Source organism: Thunnus maccoyii, chromosome 14, assembly GCF_910596095.1.
Source record: "Thunnus maccoyii chromosome 14, fThuMac1.1, whole genome shotgun sequence".
Lineage (NCBI taxonomy): Eukaryota > Metazoa > Chordata > Actinopteri > Scombriformes > Scombridae > Thunnus > Thunnus maccoyii.
The window spans coordinates 8,182,603-8,203,205 of record NC_056546.1 but is presented as its reverse complement, the minus strand read 5'-3'; the positions used below and the strand labels follow the sequence as shown (position 1 = coordinate 8,203,205).

The 20,603-nt window shown below is 40.3% G+C and overlaps 1 protein-coding gene across 5 annotated transcripts in view; it reads right to left on the bottom strand.

The window, feature by feature from the left end:
- kcnq5a (potassium voltage-gated channel, KQT-like subfamily, member 5a) overlaps positions 1-19,678 on the bottom strand; it is a 113,479-nt gene extending 93,801 nt beyond the window's left edge. For 2 of the 5 annotated variants that reach the window (XM_042433346.1, XM_042433347.1), the window contains exon 1: positions 18,391-19,677. In XM_042433346.1, the coding sequence (XP_042289280.1) occupies positions 18,391-18,731 (341 nt within the window). In that variant the 5' untranslated portion in view covers positions 18,732-19,677. Of the gene's footprint in view, positions 1-18,390 lie in introns of all 5 variants that reach the window. The other 3 variants (XM_042433342.1, XM_042433344.1, XM_042433345.1) reach the window with 3 other exon arrangements.
- Between the last annotated feature and the right edge of the window lie 925 nt (positions 19,679-20,603).

Sequence of the window (20,603 nt, the reverse complement as noted above, 5' to 3'; positions counted from 1 at the left end):
TGAGTATCGAATTAAGTAGGGAAAAAAAAGTATCGCATGAAGTTCTCTGTTGGTATCGGTATTACTTTAAGGGTACTGGTATTGGTACCCGTATCGTAATTTTTAAAACAATTCCCAGCCCTAATAATATTCCTTTCCTTTTTTTTGCGTCTTTGGCTTGACAGTGACTGAACTGTTTCAGGTCGTCTGATCTAGCTGCACTATTGTTCAGAATCTGGCGGAAAAAAATACATCAAGCTCAACTTTCACTCTTGTTCAATAACAAACCTACAGAACAACTGCTCACAGCTACACACTTAATGCAGTTAATGCACAGGAGATTCTGGTTTCTCATCGTTCCCCCTCAGTGTTTGAATTATAGGGGAGCCGATGGGGGCTCGGCTCAACAACAACAACAAAACTTCAAATTTTGGGGGGGGTTGGGGGGTCTTGAAAAATTGATGATTAAGCATTAGCATTTCTAAAGTTGCAATGAATAATACAAGCAATACATAAAATCAATTTAAAATCTAATATCCTGTCATCTGTAATTTTACACATGTGTGCCCAACTTGGTCATAGCTGTTACCAGCTGTCAATAATGCGCGTAACATGATTGACGGACATGTTCAGGATGTCTTTATGTATCATGGCTCATGGACCTCTGTTCTATGCATCTATGCATAATTACTGTGTGTGGATTCAGTGTCATATTAACAATTCTCAACATCCAATCGGTGCAGTTTCGCTACTGAAGAGCACTTCCTGCATTCAGTTCAGTAGCCTCTCTCATCATTTCTGACATGCATTAAAATATGAATATCCCCTCTGTCTATCAGGTTTCTCTTTTACAAAAGACAAGATTTCAGAAGACAACGAATGTAAAAAAATATCTCCTACAGCGATTTTTTCCAGACTATGAAAATCAAGCTATTAATGCTCTGCTTTGTCCTTCACTTTTCTGTGACTGCTGCTGTGAGGCTCACATGAAACCTGCGCTACAGCTGCTTCGATCACTCGCTGATGCTGTTTCTACCGTATATTTAACATTTCATAAGTCACGCCTCCATGCAGGGCATCCACCTGTAGGCTAGAAGTCTCCCCGTGGTGAAAATCATTATCGTCACTCCCCCAGTCCCTGCTGTGCTGACATTTGTGTATCACTGCGAGGAGCGACGAGGTAATGCCAAATATCTAACTCTGTATATTCTCTGCGCTGTCCACTTATTCCGCATAATTTGGCTGAGGGAAAATGATTTTTTAAATAGTTATTGATTTCAGCAGTGAGGAAAATGTAAAATTGTACATGTGGGTCTGGTATATCTGGACAATAGTGAGGGCTGGCAAGCATGTGCTCTATTGAATATTGATATAAATCTATATCAACCACAAAAGGACCTCTGTGTAGATGGAGGCATGCTGACACATTATCGTAGGAAAACTGAGCTTTGGCACAATGGATGTGAGTGTTGTGGTCATTGTGTGCCATTTGACAGTAAAATCAAATGTAATTCCCTTTGAAACAAGGCAATAATAAACACTGTGTGAACTCATGTGTGATGCAGTTGTTTTGACATGTGCTTCAGAACTCTTTTAGGGCCGCTCAGTGTCTCTACGAGGGTGCTGGAGTACAACATATCATTCACTCAAGGTTAATCAAACTCTGACAGTCCAGCAAACAAATCATTGCAGGGGGAAATAAAGATTCCCCGCTCAGAGGACAACAGATAATAGACAGCACTCATGTTCCTCAAGGGAACATTATCCAAGAAGGATACGATCTGGCTCCTGATAGCTTTTAATAAAAAGTGAAAAAACTTTGCGCCTGCTTCGGTTGTGTCATTAAACTCTTGCACATATGCCCAAGATACTTCACTCAGAGCACTTCAAAGAGCAGCCACGGTCTGACGCCTCCACAACAAAAGAGACATCTTTAAAGGGCAATAAAGGAACATTGATTCACAACAGATTCAGCAACAGAGAGAGATCAAGCCAAAGAGAACAAATGTAATCTTAACAACAAAATGAAATCAAAATGTTGTGGGAATACTCTGTGTTTTGTTTATTACCTACAAAATGCTCAAAGCTTCAAAAGCATTTTCTCTATATGTCAAATGTGTGATTCAACACCAAAATAAACATGTTCAGTACAAACAGCCTGGTGGACGAGACGACTACTGGTAAGAGCTGACAGATTGTTCAAGCCTGACTTCTGCCTTTAGAGGGAAGCTCTTGCTGTTTCTACCTCTATCAGAGGAATTGTAATGAGTTCACACTGTAAGCAAAGCCAACTCTAACACCTACCCACCGTTAACTCTGTGTCCCCAATGAAAAGACGGAGAGACGGAATAAAATGGTAAAAAAAGAATACAATTTACCAACTTCATGTTATAATCATTTTCACCTCAATCCGTCTCCTCTTCTGTGCCATCTCGAGATCGTTACTTTACATTCCAAGCAGCAAGAAACGGAGCTGAATTGGTTCAATTTGCATAGAAGATGTAGAATTGGTACGTGTGCATATGTTGATGCTTGAGGCATTGTCAAAGACGGCTTTACTTCTTGCCTTCCTGAGACTGAATGTCATAAATATTAAAACTGGCTTGTCGTTCCTTGCTGAGAAATGTCATTCTATTTCTGTCAAAATGTCATGGAATTTGCCATTACATGATGTAATCACAACATTGGTGTAAACATATTTTTTAAATCTTTTTTTTATCGTATTGTGATCAGTTTGGCAGATGTGGAGAAAAAGGAAAATAATCTATATCAGCCATTCTCAACTAGCGGGCCGTGGCTAACTGGTGGGTCTCAGAGCGCTAGAAAAGCTAGTTAAACGGTTGCTGCTCATGTAGCTCGTAGCAAGAAAGCCTTTACGATCACAGAGGAGCTTATTTTGCCTAGCCAATGTCACCGTGAGCAGAAGAATTGTTGACATGGGTGATGACAGCCAGACATATTGACTGACATTAGCAAGGTCGCTTTATTGTTAGTTTTTGTAAGATACTGCAGGGACAGTAATCTTCACAAGAATCTACTGTTTTGCAAAGAGCTTCTCACGAGAACGATGGCAGATTCACCGAAAAAGGTCTTGATTGGAAATACTGTACAGGTGTTTGCACAGATGGCGCTGCATCAGTGACAGGAATACATCGTGGCATTGTCAAACAGATCCAAGAGAGGGCGTCGGACATTGTTTCTTACATATGGAAAGTCTAGAAACAAAGTAGATGTCAGCAGAACTGCATGAAGTCATGAATGTGGCTGTTAAATATATTAAGAAAAATGCACTCAACGAAGGTGTTTTGGTCTGTGTGAAAGACTTGATGCAGATCATTTGCAGCTCTTGTACCACAGTGAAGTAAGGTTGCTTTCAAGAGGACGTGTGCTTAATTGCTTTTTTTTTTTAACTGAGACAAGAAGTGCACACATTTCTAGAAGAGCAGCACTCCCTTCTTGCTGAGAATTATACTGACGGTAACTTTTGTGCAAAGCTGGCCTACTTATCAGATATATTTGACCAGTTAAATCAGCTCAATATATCAATGCAAGGCAGAAACAGCACAGTGTTTTGTGGTTTCTGACAAAATTGAGGGCTTCAAGAAAAAAAAAAAAAAACTTATGGAACAGAAGAGTCAAGGAGGGACGATCTGACATGTTTTCACTCCTAAGTGAAACTTTGGAAGCCTCTGCTCATGTCAACATATCCAAGGCTATAACCCAGCATTTGACTCAGTTGTCACGAAAGTTTGCAGACTACTTCCCAGAGGACCCACGACATGGAAACCTTTGGATTTTGGACCCTATTTCTGTGGATCCTGCTTCAGAAGACATGGCTCTGTCCACAGTGTTGGAAAATGAACTGATGGAACTATAAGCAGACAGCAGCCTGAAGCTACAGCTCACGCAAGTTGACCTTGCCTCATTCTGGATACTGGCTGCTAGTCAATATCCCTCTCTGTCAAAACGGGCAATCAAATTTCTGTTGCTTTTCACCACCACCTATTTATGTGAGTCAGGGTTTTCCATTGTGACTGTCACAAATTCAAAGGCAAGGAACAAACTGAAAGCAACTTTGAATGCTACTCTGCACGTCAGCCTCTCACCCATCCCACCACGACTTGATCTCATTATTTCCCAGAAGCAAGCCCGAGTGTCTCACTGAGGGTAAGCAGAATATTTATTTTGGTCATTACAGCTGACAGTGGCATAACACATATTTTTCAATTCAATTCAATTTTATTTATAGAGCGCCAAATCACAACAAAAGTCATCTCAGGGCACTTTTCACATAGAGCAGGTCTAGACTGTACTCTAAATTTATATGCATGTATATTTACAGCACAGTTTATTTTTTTGTCATTTTTTTTTCCTCATTTATTTGGGAAGGTGGTCCTCAGGAATTTTTTAACAATCAGAAATGGGCCATGAGTTACAAAGGGTTGAGAAGCCCTGATCTATATGATGACAGGTAAAATCAGTAGAGGTGGTAGGGTCTGCATATAAACATGTTTGGTGCAATTATCTGTAGGTGAATTATTCTTTTTAATTTGCCTTGATTAATATTGGACTCTCTGGCAGCATGGAGATACAAGTGCAGCATCCCAGCCCAGTAGTTGTATCTTTCAATGTCAGCATTTCTTTACCAAAAACATCATAACATGTTGACAAGTCTCAACCAAATGTGGTCTTTTTTTCCAAGAATTTAAAAGGACAAAACTGGTGTCCTCTAAATTTCCTGCCCTCAATATACCACAATCAGTTGTTCATAAATGGTACATTCAAGCAGTCCTCACAAATTTGGGAAATATTTTAAGATTGAGGTGTATATATGTCCAGCTGGTCAGGTCAGTGGTAAGATGTTTCACATGAACCGGACCAATTTTAAAGATGCTGCAGGTTGTAAATAATGGAAGAGTGTAAACTTTGTTCTTGGGATCAGGCTGAATATTGTTAGTCAGAGGTTGCATAGATATGTTTACTATTAATGTGGTAGATTGTTTGCCAGTTGTCGATTTAGTCTTTTAGAGATACATTAGACCAAGCAACAACCTCCGGTGCTGAAAAATCTAGCCAATGCCTAATTGCCAAAAACTGCAGTTCATCGAATGGTCACTTGAAGCTCCAAAGCAAGTCAATCCCTGTAGACCCAAATGCCCAACTTTACAGCAGAAATAAACACATTTACAGCCTAGTAGAAAGAATGGTTTTGGTCTCTATAGCCAATTTCCCCGTTCATGACCACTGTACAGGGGGCGAATTTTTTTATAACTCACCCATTTAAATTTTATCAAGGCTTAAAGCTATATATAAAATTGAGGTTGTGGCCACTTTGGGTGGCAGGTGGGTGTCGCCACAGGCAAGTCACTACCATGGCAACACAGCGTAACTCCAGATTCACAGAGTATAGGCGTAGCTGCAGCCATCGCTATTTCAGTGTGTTTTCAGTTCATGGAAGTTAATCGTAACATTTTGGTCACCTAAAAAAAGTCTTGTTCAGCATTTGGTTGTACTAAAAGACCCTCTAAGGAGTCGGATGTTCAGTTTTTTCTGGTAAGTTCATTTTGAATGGTTTTAAGCCCGTTTTTGGTAGCAAAAATTAGCATTAGCATTGTTAACCATAAACTGTATATGCACCATGCTAACCAACCTGGCAGATAGCAGCTAGTAGCTAGCAGCTAGCATTAGGGTTAGCTCCACCCTCTTATCCAAATATGGTCACTTCTGGCTCCAAAAATCCAAGACGGCAACAGTCAAAATGCCAACTTTATTCAAAACGAGAGTCCACAAACCAATGAGTAACATCACGGTGGCTACGTCTATATTTTTTACAGTCTATGCATTAGAGTCACTCCAGATACAAAGAAATGCCACTTTCTTGATATGTCAACTTCACATCAAGAAAGAACCTGGTTACTACTACAGGATTATGGGGCCTCTGAATACACTCAGGGGATTTTCCTCCTTGTATTGTATCTCACAGTACAGCAGACAGCAGTCACACTGGATTTGATAACTGCAGCGTCTTTCATTGACCATGAACCTGTTGTGTTCATTCAATGCATTTTGGAAGTGTATGTAATCTTAGAGTCAAAGTTACAGAAATCACAAAAACAGGAATTTCTAAAAGGAATTTGTGGCATGTCTTTAAATGTAGGGCAGCAAGTAATTATCTTTATTATCCATTATGAAGCCACTTTTTTTTTTTAAAAATGGATTGACTATTTAAAAAATGTCAAAAAAAATGCCGCTGAGAGGTTCCCAGTATCAAATGTGACAATCTTCAAATGACCTGTTTTGTTCGAGCGATCATAATTTCAACAGAAATAATGACCACACACACACCCACACTGATACACATTTGTCAGTGTGGGTGTGTGTGTGTGGTCATTGTGTGTGAAGTGTGAGTGTGTTACAGAGTGTCTTTTAAGGCAATTAAACAAGACTGCAGACTCCTTACAGCAGTACAGAGTAATATCGCTACTTGTTACGCTTCTCCCTGTAATCTCATATCACTATCCCTCTTTTCACTTCACTTTTTCCTCTCTTCCCCTCCATTCCTCCATCTCCTGCCTCCGCCTGCAACTCTCTTCAGTTAATACCAGTTATTCAACCGGCATGATAACTGTCATCCTCAAATGCCTCCAAAAAGAAAACATGTCAAATGGAGCAAACACCTGTTCACACAGTATCACTCTGTCTAAGAAATTAGTCAGTGTGGGTGAGGTGATGCTGCTCTGGCTGACTCAGTGTGTCACCTGGGAAAAATGTGTATGACTAACCAAGATAAATTATTCACAATATGTGTTGGGCTAAGCTGGCTTGTATATTTTTGTTGGGATATACTTGTGTGTGATTGCACAGAGCAGACTAGCTACCAGAAACACACAAACAAAACCTACTGAAATATTCACACTCTCGCCCTAGGGGTTTAAGCTTTACCCCATATACAGCTCATAATTCCTGAGAAATTCATAGAGAGCTGTGTGTGTGTGTGTGTGTGTGTGTGTGTGTGTGTGTGTGTATGTGTGTGTGTGAGAGAGAGAGATGTGGGAAGGCGAATAATATGTGCGTGGGGTGAGAGGACAGTAAGAGGTCACCTGGTGTGTGGAGTGTGTTTTTGTGTGTGTGGGTGTAACCAAGTACATACAAAAATTTGTACTTTACTTCAGTATTTCCACTTTATGCTACGTTTTACTTCTATTTCACCACATTTCAAAAGTGAAATGTTGTACTTTTTTTTTTTACTCCATCAACTTGACAGCTAGAGTTGTTACAGGGAACATCACAGAAATTGTTTACAAAATTTGCATTATCTGTAAGAGGCTGGTGAGAAGAGTGTGAAAAAGTGTAAAAGTGTAAAAATTACAGTTTGTGGTTTTAGGGGGAGTTACATGCTGTAACTATTTCTTGACGAACAGCTGCTGGATGCAGTGACCTGACTTTTGTCGTCACTGTGAGGTTGCCAAGCAACCAGACGCTGCATAGAGGTATCGGCCGGATGAATAAACTATTGTTCGTTTCACTTGGGTTTGCTGTTGGTAATGTAAATAATTCATACTGATTTGAATACAAAGATCTCCATTAGCAATTTCTAGCTCTCTTGATCATTTTGTTTCTGTTATTTTTTTAAATGTTTTGGGGCAGTTTTTGTTAAAGGCATGGCACGTATGTAACCACGTACGTATGTGCATAATCCCAGAAGATAGAATTATATAACAAAGACAGGGGTACTTTTAGTTTTGATACTTGAAGTACATTTTCTGATACTGTAACTTAACATTTACAAGTTTACATTGCGGTATTTCTATTTTTACTTCTATTAAGAATCTGAATTCTTCTTCCATCACTGGTAGGATGCATCTTGAGTGAAGGTGTGCAGTAAGCGGTATTTGTATTAATATGTGTGGGCGTGTATACGGTAATCTGTGAGTGTGTGCTTTTGAGGTATGATCTCGTTAAGAGAGCTGACAGGGCAACGTCCGAGGTGTATGCAGCATGGCAGGGGAGGCCGGTGTGACGGGTGCCCAGCAGCGGTGCACTCTGTGTGGGCAGGAGGACTGACGAGCTCAGCCTGTCTCCATCTATCAGTGCTGCCGTCTGCTCAGCAAACTGGCACCTCCGCTGATGTACGAGAGGGCTGCCGGATGACTAACGAGCAGACACACACACACACACTGATGCTGACACACACACACACACAAGGACATACACAAACATGGAACAACAGATACATCATGTAACCCTGCATACTCATAAAGCCTTACACTAGTGGGGAAACCTGTGCAACAGTGGTTGTCTGTGTGATACACTGATGTAAACACACACACGTTATTTCTCACGGCCACATGCATTATTTCTTTTTCTCTTTCACATATACTAGTATGCGCTCAAGAAGAAATGCAATTACTTGCTTTCTTTCCCTCTCAAACCCTTACACACACACACACACACACACACACACACACACAAACACACCTCCAACCTACATACTTCCTGTGCGACCTGCTCGAATGTCACAGTATATTTATCACCATGGTCCTTTCCAATCTTGCACCTTCTCACCAGTAATCTCTGACTGATGTAGCCGACTGGTTCTCTGATGAGGCCGACATCAAAGCTGATCTGATCGTTCACCAAATCTCTCTACTCTGACGCCAGCTAATTGGCTCGTTTTTTTATTTTTTTATTTTTGAAAACACATTTACAAATGTACTTTAACACAGGATGGATTGAGAAGAATATGTGGTGGGTGTAATGAAACTGAACGCTCGTGTGGATGTGTGCATAATGATTCCTGGTGCTATGAAAGAACTGAGACATTGAGGGTTAAGCGTGAAGACAAATACTGTTTGTTTAGTAAAACTTCAGGAGGAGAAATTTGATTTTCTGATACACGGCCCATTACAGGTGATGCACTGATTCATGTATTAATCATCAGCTTGAATGATAAATTATACTCCCTCATCCCAAAACATTCACTCAGCTCACTGCTGATGTTTTGAAGCTCAACTCAGCAGTTATCTGGCAGGAAATCTAGTGATTTAGGAATGCTGTTGGATGCTATTAAAAATCAGGAGGTACACCATTAAACTATTTATTTAGCTATGTTGTTGGAAAAACGTTCTTTTTAAAGTTTGCTGTTTGGCATTCGACTCTGAAATACTGAATGTTGGAGTGTCCTCGGATGCAATTTTAAAAAACACTCTTGAAACAGCCCCTGTTCACAACTGCATTACCACATAACGAGAACACAACTAAAAGTCCCCTCTGATGGATTACCCATCTCAAACAAGCTTTCAGTCTGGGGCTGATTCTTGATACCGCACTGAGTGGCTGTCTGAGAGGTAAGAAATCAATGTTGAAATAGTTGGCAGTAACGTAAGGAATACATGATTTGTAGATCATAAGTTTAATATTACACGTATGGTCCTATGATTGGGCTCGGGCTCTTGTATTCCCCAGACAACTTGATCAGGAATAGACGATACTAGTTTCTCTTGCATGTTTAAGATGTGTAACTATAGTCTGATTTAAAAGGTCTGTCAGAATGATGAGCTCATGTGCTGGAAGTTGTGCAAGTTAACTGAACAGAACATCAAGATTTTTAATTAGGGATAGAAATCATGTTTTTTTGTTTTTTACGAGTCCTCTAATATTGGGTATCTGCTGATGCCAAGTCCCTTCCGGCACTTATATTTAATAGCAGCAAATGATATAAAATGTTGATTAAATATGCATCTGGCACATTGAACTAACAGGTGTAGCCTTCTGACTTTGGCACACCTTATTTTTCACAAGCTACTTAATCCAAAAAAAAGGTCCTAGTTCAAAATTATTAAATTGATTAATTTAAATTATTGATATGATATGAATGGAAGTTTAAACAGAGAACGTGACTCCTAATGTGAGACTCTGCTTAAGTTGTTGGAACCACAAAACTATAATGTAATTCATGTAATTGTACAATGAAGGTTCCTCACTGACAAATTATCTTTGGTTTAGTAGAGATATCCGCTTGCATAGAGCAGTGGTTCTCAAACTTTTTCACATAAAAGACCCCTAAACCGACGCAAAGTAGACCATGGACCCCCATCTGATAAGATTTTTGCTTCTAGATGTTTTATTACAGAAAGTGTATGAAACCCATGACCAAAATAGTCATACATTCTGTCATTGTGTTATTCCCCTTTTTGCTGGGGATCCCCTGGAACCACCTCAAGGACCCCTGGGGGTCCCCGGATCCTACTTTGAGAACCACTGGCATGGAGTACAAAAAAAACCAACAGCCAAGTTTAATTTTGGCCTGTCATCAAGTTACTCACATAATTAATGTTAATTAGTGGCAGCTGTTTTGTACATTGCTCTTTTCGAAAAAAAGTGAGTCGGCATTTAGCAAATTTGTGTGTCAGTATTCAGAGTCACTCTTAATGATGCGCCCAAATAATTTTTCACATTCACACACTGATTTTCACTTGCATTTAAGCAAAATGCACTGTCGGCTGCTGTAAGGAGAGCAGCACTACAACGCTAGCACGCTGAGGTGGATACCAGTCAAAAGTTTGAGTCAACCTTTTGACTGATATTGTACATTGTACTTTTCACAATGTCCATGCATGTTTGCTCATCGGTGGGCAACATTTGGACATAGACATAATGGAAACTTAGCACTGGCAGTTGATTGGCTTAGGTTTTGAATTTGTGCAGCCTTAAAATTTGGGTCGATTATACCACATTTATTAATGATTTAGTCAAGACCTTTTCAAGCCAAATGTTACGGGAATTACATGAAAAACAAGAAAGAAATGCAAACAGAGGGCAAAAGGTGCATCGCATAAAAAATATTGTAACTCCTACAAGTCCTCCAAATGAAATATATAAACATATTTGTCCTCTAGAACGACACGTTTTCTGATCTATAGGTATACTAGTAGAAAATGAGAACTTGTCTACGGTTTCTTTAGGGTGCTTTGCTGTGTGTTTTTATTATTTTTGAGGAAGGGAAAGATATTTAATATGCAAACAGTCTGGTGTTGACACAATGAGTGGACTATCATATCTTTTATATCTTTCATTGAGTATTTGCTTGCACTCAGAGCTGTCTGATGCTTCTCGGTCCAGATAAGATGTCTACAAGTGCTCATCTCATCTTCAAATCAGGGTAGACAAGCAGATGTTGATTTTGCTACAGAATACGTACAATAAACAAACTTGATTCATAATTCTGCCTCTGAGTATTCCTGCACAGAAGATTTTTAACTTCCCTGCTCTCATGTTCAGCTCCCCTTTCAATCTCACTCTGTGACTTTTTTTTTTTTTTTTTTAAACTTGTCTTGCTTCCTCTCCATCCTTCTGTTCTGCCTCGGATGACAGCGTACCAACTGGTGACCTGGGCACACCGTCTGTGCTGTGTTACAACAATCCTGTGAAGACATCTGACATAAAATACACATACCCCCCCTTTAATAGGGTACCCACTCTGTATCAATTCAAGCAAACACCGGAACAGATTATGACAGTGTTTATACATGCACGCATACACACACACACACACACACACACAAGCATCCCTCTTTCTCTTCATCCTATCTAATGGGTCCTTAGCATTTTCCAGCATTTTCCATTGGGTGTCCGCCAACATCCTCCTCCCTACCTGGAAGTAGCACTGAACCTAAACACAGACTCTTTTATGTGCTCAGGTGTCTCAAATGTCATCATGTTCTCAGGAAACAAAGTGCAGTCTCTTCAGGACGCCTTTGATGTTCTTCAGCTCCGAGTGCATTTTAGTACTTGTTTTTTTTGGGGGGTTTTTTTTGGATCGATGCTCCTGAAGTTTGGTGAGTGAATCTCTGGATGTAACTGCCTTTTATAGGCTTTGAGATTTGTTTGTAAGGAGTGAAAGTACCATGCCGGGTGCCATCGTTGCAAACACTGCATACAAATTCTCTACTTCACAAGGACTGTGGCTGTGGGCTCAGGAGGTAGAGCTGGTCGTCCACCAATCAGAATGTTGGTGGTTTGATCCCCAGCTCCTCCAGTCGGCATGTTGAAGTGTCTTTGGGCAAGATACTGAACCCTAAATTGCTCCTGATGGCTGTGCCATCAGTGTGTGAGTGTGTGTGTGTGTGTGTGTGTGTGTGAGAATGGGTGGGGCGCTTTGTATAGGAAGCGTTGCTCCTGATAAGCAGGTTGACACCTTGCATGGCAACCTCTGCTATCAGTGTATGAATGTGTGTGTTATTGGGTGAATGTTGGCATGTATTGTAAAGCACTTCAAGTGGTTGATAACTCTAGAAAAGCACCATGTAAATGCAGTCCATTTACCATCCTTAACTACTAAATTGCTTTTTAACTGGATCACCATATATTCTTATTTACTTATCCTGTTGTAAAAGGCTTTCAAAAACCAAACCGGTATAATGAAAATTGTTGTAAGAGATACAAAATACATATCAACCAATCAAACCACCACATAAATCTCAGTCTCTGCACTGATGTCACTTTTTCCAAACCCCCTCCCCACCACTTCCAAACAAATTTGCTATGGCTGCTACAAATGGGTAGAGCTGTGATGCATGAACGAAAACAAAAAAATCGAGCGAAAAAAGAGTGAAGACCACCAAATTAACGATGATCCATAAAAAGGTACTGGACAGTCAGTATGTGGATGTTGAAATTCGGCCAGCACATCAGAAAGAAAAACATCTAGTACGGCAAAAAATGTGTTTTGACCAAACCCGGCTGGAAGACGTCCAATACACAAAACACAATAATAAAAACAACAATTCTATATCTGTCAGAAAGAGACTCTGCAACTCTGTAAATGTATTTTTGTGTTCTGGTTCAAGTCTTCACTCATAAACACTGTTGGGTAAGTTGCTTGAACAATGTAACAAACTACTCGTTACAAATTGTTCTTAAAAACAGTAATTTCATTAATTACAGTACCTTTTACATTACTTTTTTTGCTCAGTCAGCTCTGTCAAAGGTGCCTCTAAAAGCCTCCCTACAACAAATCTCATCTTTTGTGTAGAAATAGAATACACAACACTGTGGTTTAACAAGCCATCAGTCAAGCTATAGTTTTACTGTACTGTATTTACTGACTATCAGAAGCTAGTTTAAGGTTAGCCCTGGCATGCAGCACTCCTGTCATGAAGCCGTGCGGTTCACACACCCTCAGACTCTGACCTAAACCAGGTGATTCCTGAATGTAGCTTTACCAGTGGTCAACATTAGCAAGCTAGCTTAACCCCTTAACATCCACCCTTTTTATAGAATTTTCACCTATTTGGCACACTCAAATGGAAAAGCTTATAGCAGAAGAACTGTAAGGCCACGATGCATGTATTAGGCTTCATTTGACATCAAGTGACATCTTCTAGTTTCTGGAAATGTGTTTGTTTAGCATGTAGCTAAAACACAAACAAAACTACATCAGTTCAAATAAGGCTCAAAAAAGTGTTTTTGGTCCTCGTTTATAATGAGTCATATTTGAATAACAATAATTAAGACATGCTTTATGCCAGAACTATGCAGAACACCATAAACCTTCTACATTTTGTCAACCTGTATAAAATTCCAGACCTTTAGGCCTAAGCTTATGGGAGCTTGGGAGTTTTTTGTTTGTAGTGTCACTGGTGTCCCCCAAACCTCTCCAATCATCTCCAATTAGCCAAATTGTGCCAATTGCTTTTACTCATTACTGCGTGATGCTACCGCTAACAACTGGCTTAAGCGGGTCACTGGTGACTGGGTGGATGTTAAGAGGTTAAAAAGACACAACACAAATAAGAAAACTTTGGAGTCACCAGGAAGGACACTTTGGTTTAAGCTAGCCACCTTCCTTAACCTCCGACCCTTGCGTCAAGCTAACCTGTCCTGGACCAGTCTGTCCACTGAACCTCTACCTTAAACTCCAGGCAAGAAAGCAAACCTCTCAAAATATTGAAATGAAGTGACCACTGAAGAAATCCATTCACTTTAACATCATCTGACACACTGAAATAACAGTAAATCAATATAGAATATGAAGTTTTCAGTGGTTCGATAACTGGAGCAGCTAATATATAGTCAGCCATAACATTACATTAAACAATATATTCACTGTGGTTGTTGCAATGTTGCAATGGGAGGCTGTATTCACACACCCACTTTCATTTGCAATCATAATAGATCAAAACTGTCCACATTTCAAGTTACTGCATTAGAGATGTGACTCAATACAACCCAATTAAATCCAAACTTCAAAAAAAAAGTATGAAAATGTATTTCATTGATTCAACTGAATCTATTGAGATCAGTGACTTTGGTCTCACAGGCGAGTTGCCCAAAGATTTTAAAGGTTTCTTGGTGCAACAGCAAACAGCAAGTTAATGACTTCACACAAACTACACAAATGAGAAAAGAGTTCCCTGGCACCAGAAATGACCACAGCAATAAAAGAATCAACACATACTCATGGATGTGGTGCTCCATGAAAGCTTTAAAAACAAAAGAGGTTTTAATTTTTCTGCAAGGAAGTACAAGTTAAAACCCCATGCAGAAATAATTTACATATTCCCACTGAGTGAAATTACACCCCTTTAATGTGATGGATTTCTGTTCCCAATGAGGATCAACACCAAAGATATCTGGAGCACTCAGCTGTTTTCAACTCATTGTCTTTTGTTTTTTGTTTACCAGTTCAGGCTGTTGAACACTAACACTAACTATCCATATGACGCTTGTGTCCGGTGCAAAATGGCAGAGCAAGAAAGTTGATGTATATCTGGTGAAGAGTCTGACAAGCCAAAGAGACCTACATATACAATGGCAGATTCCACTGGGATGCCCACGTTGATTTGTTCCTGCTGAATATGTAAGAAATTGTTTGCTTGCACATTAGCAATAAAAACATTATAAGCTGAAAGAATATATTATCAAGTCTGTTGCTGTGAGTTTGTATAAGTCTGCCTGTCCCAAGTGATCAAAAATCACTCAATAAATCTTTATAGTACTGCATTAGCAATTTCAAAAACATCCAAACTGATACTGACATATTTCAGCACAAAGGCACCTTTGACAAATTCAATTTTTGCTCTCAAAGTGCCTCAAAGTGCCTTCATTTGAAGGTTCATTTGAAGTAAATAATCTTTCTAAATGCTAGAAAAGTATAGAATCACTAATGGAGATCTGGTATTACACACACACACACACACACACACACACACACTGGAAGAGTACCTCGGCCAAATTGTATTTTCCGTCTAGATTGTTTTTGGCATAACGTCGTATGAGATGTAAGGAATTCACATAAAAAAAATGTGAAGCATCCAAGACGACAAGTGCCAGAACATTTAGAAAATCACTGGAAAGTATGCAAACGAAAACGCAACATGCTTTTCTGCAATCTGCGCTCATATAAAGTACCTCCATTATCTGTAAATCACCAAGAACAAAGAGTCCTAACCCTCCTAATCAAGATGCCGTACATTCACTGTGACTGTTTTTTTCTGAGGTGTTTTCATCTTTTTATTTTTATTTTAGGTGATTCATTTGTTTACATTTTCAAAGATATTTCCTGCCGCCACTAGGGGCTGTCAAAGTAAAAATGCTTTGTATGTTTTCAAATGATGATTAAGCTCATCCAAAAGAGAAACCACCTTTAATTATGATTTGAGATGTGTATAATCTGAGAGAGAAAAGAAACCTCTACCCCTGCAGTCACTGCTGCTCAGGAGTTACTATTAGCGATGCTGGATAAGAGAAACTCATACCTGAATGCTTAAATCCAAACCAGTATAAAATCAAGACCCATCAATAGGTCAAATATACAGTATATAAACACAGGTGCTTGCAGAATAAGCATCACAATGTGTGTGTATGAGAGAGGAATACTGTTTCATAGACACACACATGCGTTTACTTAGGTCACTTTTGGGGACATTACATAGATTTACATTCATTTCCTGGAGACGTACCCTAACCATAACCCTTAATCACTGACCCAAAAAAGCAGCTTTTTCCCCTCACAGCTTTTGTCCCCAATTGGACAAGCCGTCCCCAATTAGCTTTTCTTTAGTCTGAAAATGTGTCCCTGGAAGTAGGATAAGTCAGATCCACACACACACACACACCTATGAGTTTTTTTTTTTTTGCATCAAAGCACATGAAAGCACACTCAGGCTTTCTATCATCTTTCCAACAAAATGAGATTATTTTCCCTACTCTCACCGTGGTTACTTTATTTCACTTGAACAAATTATTTAAGTGATACTTTTATCGTTTCATACGTGCAGCTGATCTAAAACTACTTAATATAGGAGGTTGTGGTTGTGAGCAGATGTAACAACTTAACCCCATTGACCTCAGCTGTCCCGCCTGAGCAAATAAAACGTCAACATCCGGCTTTGCAGCCCCTACTCTGACAGCTTCACTTCCTCCTTCACACAGCGCTCCTCTTCCACCAGAACTGTGTTGGAACGAGAAGGGATGTGGGGTTTCATCACTCCATGCTGCAGTGAATGCACTGATACATACATTGAGACAGTGAGAAGAAAAGAGAAAACTTGTACTCTGTGGAATAACTACAGTTACCGCGAAGCTTCTCTTCCATATAGACTCGCTCTTTCCTGAGAAATATCCTCAGCCACACAGGATATGATGTGTTTCACATTGCCAATTGTTTTGAATGAACAGAACAAGAAGTCTGTAGTTAACAGGAGCATCGACTTCCACCACAGCTAAGCAAAGCGAACAGCGCCACTTACAGAAACTCAAACTTCATCAGCCGAAAAGTCACAGCACCGCCTACAGTGTCTCTCAAACTTTTTCATGTTAAGGACCCCTAAACTGACACAAATTAGACCACGGACCCCCATTTGATAAGATTTTGTCCCACTTCCTGTCTTTTTGCAGAAAGTGTATGAAACCCATGACCAAAATAGTCATACATTCTGTCATTGTGTTACTTATGGAATCATAGTGAAAGTAAATTATTCCCCTTTTTGCTGGGGACACCCTAGAACCACCTCAAGGACCCCTGGGGTTCCCCAGACCACACTTTGAGAACCTCTAGCCGACACTGTGTGATTGAAAGCGCAGAGCAAAGAGCACAGCAATAAATGTGCTGCACCAAAGATGGAGCAAAGAGAAAAAAGAAAAGGATCTTTCCGATTATGAGCAAGCTACTACCTCTAAAGATACGACCAAAACCAAGATTACAGCTGTTGTGGATTAATATAATTTTCAGTAAATGTGTGTGTCATGTTAACAAGCAGAGACACCCTTGGAATACACAAACAGCATCAGGCAATAGAACAACAAATCCTTTTAGTTTAGCTGGATCTTGACAGACACAAACCAGAAACGCTCAGTTGAATGTTAGCAATGATCTGCAAATTGGTTGATTGAAACTGCATGAAGAGAAGGAGGATTAAAATGTGGCCATAAAGGAACTATTTCACACCAGAAGAACCAGGCTGTGGTCTGCTGAATGCTGTTTTGAATTTAAGAATTATTTATGAAATATGTCATCTTAAAAAGTCTCTCTCCAGGACTTTTCCCAGAGTCACTCTGTCCAAACCAGTGATGAAACACTCAAAAATCATTTTAGGGAGTAGCAGTTGATATTACATTCACCCTTTTCACTTGACAGCTTTCTGACCTTCTCTAAGAGCCCCAAATCTGTTGGGAGCTCCCAGCGTTACGTAAAAGTGATTGGACCGAATGTAGCCTAGTTTTTTCTCTGTTTTTCATAAATATTCTACATGAAGTTAGGTGCATAAAATTTAACTGGTGTGCATCAGGGAATTCCAAAACACCTTCACACCTACTACTGTATAACCCACGTTTAACATCAGTAAATTCTAGGTCTGGCAGCAACAGGTGGTTAGTTGACAAGAGAAATCTTGTGTGGACGTACAGTGATGTGGCAGTAAATCAATCAAAGGTCTGAACCACCAACATAACAAAAGTTTGGAAAAAGAAAAGGAAATCTAGTCAGAAAGTCTCTATGCATGACTGCAAGTTCTTGTTCGTGTGTGTGTGTGTGTGTGTGTGTGTGTGTGTGTGTGTGTGTGTGTGTGTGGTGGTGGGGTGCATATGTGAGAAAATAAGAGATAATGTAAAAGAATAAATGTTTTCTGAAACACATCACACCCCCAAACAACTTTCATCAGTTTGATACTATGGTGTGTGTGTGTGTGTGCACTATGACCCCAGCTGATCATCACCATGAGAACAGTAGCCAGTATCACCTGAAGTCTGTTATATTTGCAAAAAAAGCTTATGTTTTCACTTTATCCTTATCTAAATTAAACGTTTATTGCGACGAAAACGTGGGAAGATGTGCTTCAAACGGGGGAAAAAAAGCAGAAAAAGGTTTTCGGTTGCTTGTGTCTAAACAATACCTGAAGTTTAAGTACTTACACAAAAGCGTGGTAGACGAACGCCCATTCCCTCGGTCTCTCCAACACGTTGTAGAGGTAATTCTGGAGCCGCCGGTAACGCGCGTTCCTGCGGCCGCTCTGCGCGCTGTAGGTCAGCGGCTTCCCCAGCAGGCTGAGCCGGGCGCCCTGCTTCCTCTCCGCTCCCGCCGCACCTGCCGCAACAGGAGACAGGAGACCGTCCCCGACTCTTACCGCGTTGTTCATCGTCCTCTGCCCGCACTCCACATCTTTCAGACTGTAGCCCTGCGCCCGGCGTCCCGTTGAAGTCTTCAGCCAGAGCCCGGTGCCGCCGCTGTCGTCGCCGGTGTGACTTCGCGGCATGGCATCACCAGCGCAGGCGTGGAGTGCGCTGGGAGACCGGCAGACATTCACATGCAGCCAAGTGCTCTTGAGTCAGAGGGTGTTTGGACACTTTGACTTTCACTATGCGCTAAATAAAACAAATCAGTGGATGTGGTGTTAAAGAAAACTAACCTGCTCTCATCTTGTCATCCTGTGACCGTTTGAGCAGATTCACAGACCAGTTTGGACACTTTGGCCATCTGCACAAGGCTGGAGAGGAGTTGGGTTATGAAGGAGTGGATCCATCGAGACATTTGGCGGGGGGAGGGCTCTCCCACCCTCCCACACTGTCTTTCTTCTCCAACTCACTTTCACTCTCCGTATTGTTTCTTCCTTAAGTGTGAGGAGCCAGCCGGTGCTGCTCCAAACGATGATTCTCTTTTACGCACACCAGCACTAGCGGTCAAGTCAGTGATCTCCTCATGGACATCGGCTAGGGGCCAGGGGCTATATTTGTGACTTCCAATTTCAGTGATGAATGTAAAAGTGTCAAAAGCCACAATACACCGATGACGCAGGTTTTACGCGGATGAGGAAATAGCCAGAAGCCAAAAAACAACCAGCATTGTCATTTGGATCAGAAAATGAACATGCTGCATCTGCCACACACACAGTTCTGCTTTTAAAACACTTCTAGACAATAAAAAAAATCGCTTCTTTTGCGTGTGAAGTCAGACTTTAGGAGGGAATTGGACAAGCAGTTGTTGGTATGAGATACTATGAAACGGTTTTCCACACAGTATAGACTATGATTAACATACTACAGAACATGGCAGTGTCTCATTGAACTGCTTAACATCACTAAAACCTGGTTGTGGATTCAACAGCACTTCATTTATATTCAGAAAATCAGACTCCAGTCGCGGAGGTCCGCTTTTCAAACTTTATCCACCGGAACCGAACACGTTTTCTGATTATGTTGTGAACAGCTGCGTCACTCTATGACCTGCTGACCGACCACGTGACCCATGGCCCATGGACACACTTTTTTTTTTTTTTTTTTTTTTTTTTTTTTTGCTTTTGGCTATGGATTTCCAACCTGAACCCTAACTAGATACCGAACTAAAATTTAATTCATTTGTAAACAGTCTAAATTCATTTCCAAGCAAACACTGTGCAAAAAAAATGGCTCAATTTGAAGAATTAGAGAGAAAACTTTCTTTGATTTCTTTCAATAAACAGAAAAGACAATAGCAAGGCAACGCAACATTAACATGTTATATGTGTCAGGCCCAAATTAGTCCCTCTAATCAACTCACTGAAGTTGAATAATTAAAAATGGAAGTTTCCCCCCATTTTTCTTGTCTGGTTTCCCTTATTCAAGTCTTCAACTGACTGTAGGTTTGGGGGTTTTTTGCAGAGAAGTTCACTTGTTTTGGATTTGAGCTTTTCCCGCTTTCATCCATCTAAATCTCATGATGATGTCAGCAGTTTTATGCCATCACGTGTAGTTTCCTCTTTTTTTCAACACTATAAATGAACAGTGGGCTATTCTTTTTTTCTTTTTTTTTCAAGTTGCTCCATCTGCGGACACTACACGACACGCCCACCACATGGTTGGGTTTAGATATGAGGACTAAGATGGTTAAGGTTAGGGGTAAGAATATCAGAGGGTGTGTGTCGTGTAGTAGAGTGGGTGTGTCGTGTAGTCTGCAAGACTGCAGATGGACCCTTCTCTCTTTTTTTCTATTTTTTTTTTTTTTTTTTTTAAACAAGGACATGTTTCCTGTTGTGATCAAAGCCTGGCCTCTAGTGGTCAATCATAGGCATTACAGAGATTGCTCATATGAGACAAGAAAAAGACTTCAGAAATCAGTGTTAAATATCTGGAGTTTTCAATTTGAGTTGAAG